We start from the raw sequence: 3,476 nt of genomic DNA on the forward strand, positions 1-3,476 counted from the left end.
GGAAGCATCCCATTTCCAGTGTTACAATGCAAATGTCCAATAAATGCTTTGCACTTTAGAATTCCAAAACGTTGCATGAGGTGTATTGGCTTTCGGCAAAGTATTCCAATATGTGCGCTTGCGCATTTATTATCTGCTATACATATTTCCATTTAAAGTAAGATTCATTTTGATTCGTCGGCAGACACAGTTCAGATTTCGTCACACAACTGTGGGCGTGGTTTACCGCAGCTGGGTTCAAATTTGCGCGCACAGGGTTCAAAGCTTCCAGTATCGTCAGTCACATCATAACGGCCAATGTCTCGGAAACGTCCCATCGCTAGCGCTAAGCGCACACGCACTGCGCGGACCTTTGATGAGGTACTTTGGGCCACGAGTGCTTAAGTATACGGAGGGCTGAACATGTGTTGATTACAACTGGAGATGATCGGTTCGTTCGGGCTTGTATCCCGTTTGGGCAAAAAGCGAACAAGACCTATTATCTTCTGCTTTGATTGATGTACTGGTAGTAAAGCGTTAGACCATTTATTTTGTGATGTGGGATAGCTTTCACTGAAATATGCGATTAAACTACGTCTGTTCTATTCATGTTCATGATAACTGCGAATTAGGATAAGCAGTCACTTTGAAAATCACAAAAATGACGCTCGTGCCGTAATTTGGATCGCAACTGAAATGCATAACTTAAAGTTGGTCAGTAGTATGGTGCGTTATATCCTTATCTATAAACAGATTTCTGTCATGGAAATCACTTTCAGAATTCTGTTGAGGGAAATATTCAAAGCAGTGTTACAGATTATTGCTGGATTAAGTACTGAAATACTATTATAAAACTAAGAACCTAGAGTAAGAAGCTGAAGCATCCTGCTTGTTTTGGTGTATCTTTCAGTGGGTTAAGACCTTAGGTTGATAGTTGGAATGTCACTAGAATCAGAAAACTTTATTGATCCCGGAGGAAAGTGCTTATGCAGACTGCCACAACACAAAGACACAAGAACAATATAAAATAAAATAGTCTAGATAAAATCTAAATAGAAATCTGTAGAAAGAAAACAACCACAATATGAATAGACTATGCTACATACAGTAATGCTTAGTATAATATCTATCTATGTCACACAGCTGGATGGAAGATTATTGACATAAGTGGTAGTTTTGGAATAAGTCATTGCGCTTTAGAAAATCAGTAGCAGTCTGGTGCCGTCATTGGACCCTGTCCTTCTGCCCATTCAGAAACCTGCATGTGACTACATGCACATTAGTGTCATTCTCTAATGTTTCCCATTTCATTTTCTGCAGGTACCGAAGAAATCAAAGGTGGTGCTGCTGTCTTGTGGGTCTTTCAACCCAGTGACAAATATGCACCTGCGCATGTTTGAACTGGCAAGAGATCACCTGGAGGACACGGGTACTGCTAGCCTTCATACACGGCACACTGGCCTGTCATAGGCTGCTGACAAAATGCATGTGCCGGCCCGGTTTCATGTAAAAAGTTGCCATTTTTAATGGGAACATTAAGTATGACATACCCAGCCTCTTTACTGGTTCATAGCGCTGTATTAACTTTTAGCTCATCGAAGTTTAAATGTGAAACTTACTTTGTTAAAAAGCATGAACCGCACTCAACATAGGACACCTGTGCTGTGCTTGGCTTCCACAGGACGGTATGAAGTGGTGAAGGGGATCCTGTCACCAGTGGGCGATGGCTACAAGAAGATAGGCCTGATCGAGGCCAGCCATCGGGTGGAAATGGCCAAGCTGGCGGTAGAGAGCTCCAGCTGGATTGAGGTGGACAGCTGGGAGAGCAGGCAGGCCGACTGGCAAGAGACAGTCAAAGTGCTACGGTGAGCTCGCCCTAAGGGTGAAAGAAGGACCCCAACTTTCAGCTATGAGTCTTTTCCTTTGACCGCTACACCCACTGTTGGCTGAACTAATCTTTAACATCTGCTCCCAGGCATCAACAACAGGAACTGCTCTCCCAGGAACCGGACACTGATGTGGTAGGCACTGCAAAACCTGGCAGGAAAAGAAAACGCATGGATGCCAGCAGTGCCACCAAGAGGAGGAAGCTCGAAGAGCCTGATATTGCACCTAAAAAAACAGGTAATAATTGGAGCTTCCCCTTACACAGTCCCTTTGCCTTCTTACTGCATTATGCCGCTCCCCTCGATGGTGTTGAAATTATCGGAACACTTGAATAGACATACAACATCCATCCATCCTTCTATCCATCTTCTACCCACTTATCCTGGCCTGGGACTGGTATCCCATCCTGGATATGCTCTTCTTTGCACCCTCTGCTGCCTGAAATTGGTCCCCCCACCCATACCATGACTTTAGGGTGGGGATTAATGGTTTGCAAAGATGGAATGTGGATTCTTGTTTGCTTTTCCTGCCCATAAATGTAGTAGCTGGGTGTGAATCTTCATTCTTTTGCTGTCACACTCAGTTCAGTAACCTGATTTCCCCCTGGGGATCTGTGAACTGCATCATTTAATACTGATGTTTCCGCTGCCTCCTCAGGTGAGCCGCGCGTGATGCTACTCTGCGGTGCTGATGTGCTGGAATCATTCGGTGTGCCGGGGCTGTGGAAGCCTCAGCACATCGAGGAGATTGCCAGCACATTTGGACTGGTGTGCATCACCCGCGGCGGATCGGATGCGGAAGCCTTCATACAGGGCTCCGACCTCCTCTTGCCACACCGCAGCAACATCCACGTGGTGCAGGAGTGGGTGGCCAACGATGTGTCGGCCACTCGCATCCGCCACGGGCTGCGGTGTGGCCACAGTGTCCGCTACCTTCTGCCCGACCCGGTGCTCGGCTACATTCAGGAGCGGCAGCTGTACAATGCGGAGAGTGAGCAGAGGAACGAAGGGGTTGTGCTGGCTCCTCTCCAGAAATGTGCAAGAACGCAGGAGTAAGCACAACCCCCCTCTGCCACTCTGCCCTCCTGTAGCCTCGTCAACTTGCCATTTCCATCTTCCCATTGGTTTGGAATCCCCTTAATGCATCACCAAGAGGAGGAAGCTTGAGGAGGCAGAGATTGCACCCAAGGGGCCACCTCAAAAAACAGGTATCAATCAAAACTTCCCCTTGCACAGTCCCCTTGTTTCCTTCTATCCATCTTCAGCCCACTTATCCTGGCCTGGGACTGGTATCCCATCCTGGATATGCTCCTCTTTGCACCCTCTGCTGCCTGAAATAGGACCCCCCCCCCCCCCACCGATACCATGACTTTACGGTGGGGATTAGTGGTTTGTAAAGATGGAATTTGGTGGACACCGGTGGTCAGAGATGCTGTCAAGCTGAAGAAGGAGTCCTATTGGGCCTTTCTGGCCTGTGGGACTCCGGAGGCAGCTGATGATTACCAGCGGGCCGAGCGGGACGCGGCTTCGGCGGTCGCTGTGGCAATAACTCGGCTATGGGAGGAGTTTGGCGAGGCCATGGAGAACGACTTCTGGACGGCTCCGAGGAGA

The 3,476-nt window shown here is 47.9% G+C and overlaps 1 protein-coding gene across 1 annotated transcript; it reads left to right on the forward strand.

Moving 5' to 3' along the window:
- The first annotated feature begins 297 nt into the window (after positions 1-297).
- Positions 298-3,043, forward strand: LOC125730268 (nicotinamide/nicotinic acid mononucleotide adenylyltransferase 1-like). The gene is made up of 5 exons (XM_049005765.1): positions 298-360; positions 1,300-1,408; positions 1,661-1,844; positions 1,955-2,172; positions 2,506-3,043. Exons 1-5 carry the CDS (start codon positions 298-300, stop codon positions 2,919-2,921), a joined length of 990 nt encoding a protein of 329 aa, XP_048861722.1. The 3' UTR covers positions 2,922-3,043.
- Positions 3,044-3,476: the final 433 nt, after the last annotated feature.

Source organism: Brienomyrus brachyistius, unplaced genomic scaffold, assembly GCF_023856365.1.
Source record: "Brienomyrus brachyistius isolate T26 unplaced genomic scaffold, BBRACH_0.4 scaffold1104, whole genome shotgun sequence".
NCBI lineage: Eukaryota > Metazoa > Chordata > Actinopteri > Osteoglossiformes > Mormyridae > Brienomyrus > Brienomyrus brachyistius.

Coding starts and splice junctions, on each gene's coding strand:
- LOC125730268 (XM_049005765.1), top strand. CDS start 298: ATGTCTCGGAAACGTCCCATCGCTAGCGCTAAGCGCACACGCACTGCG. Junction 1,409..1,660: donor AGATCACCTGGAGGACACGG/GTACTGCTAGCC, acceptor TGGCTTCCACAG/GACGGTATGAAGTGGTGAAG. Junction 2,173..2,505: donor TTATGCCGCTCCCCTCGATG/GTGTTGAAATTA, acceptor TTAATACTGATG/TTTCCGCTGCCTCCTCAGGT.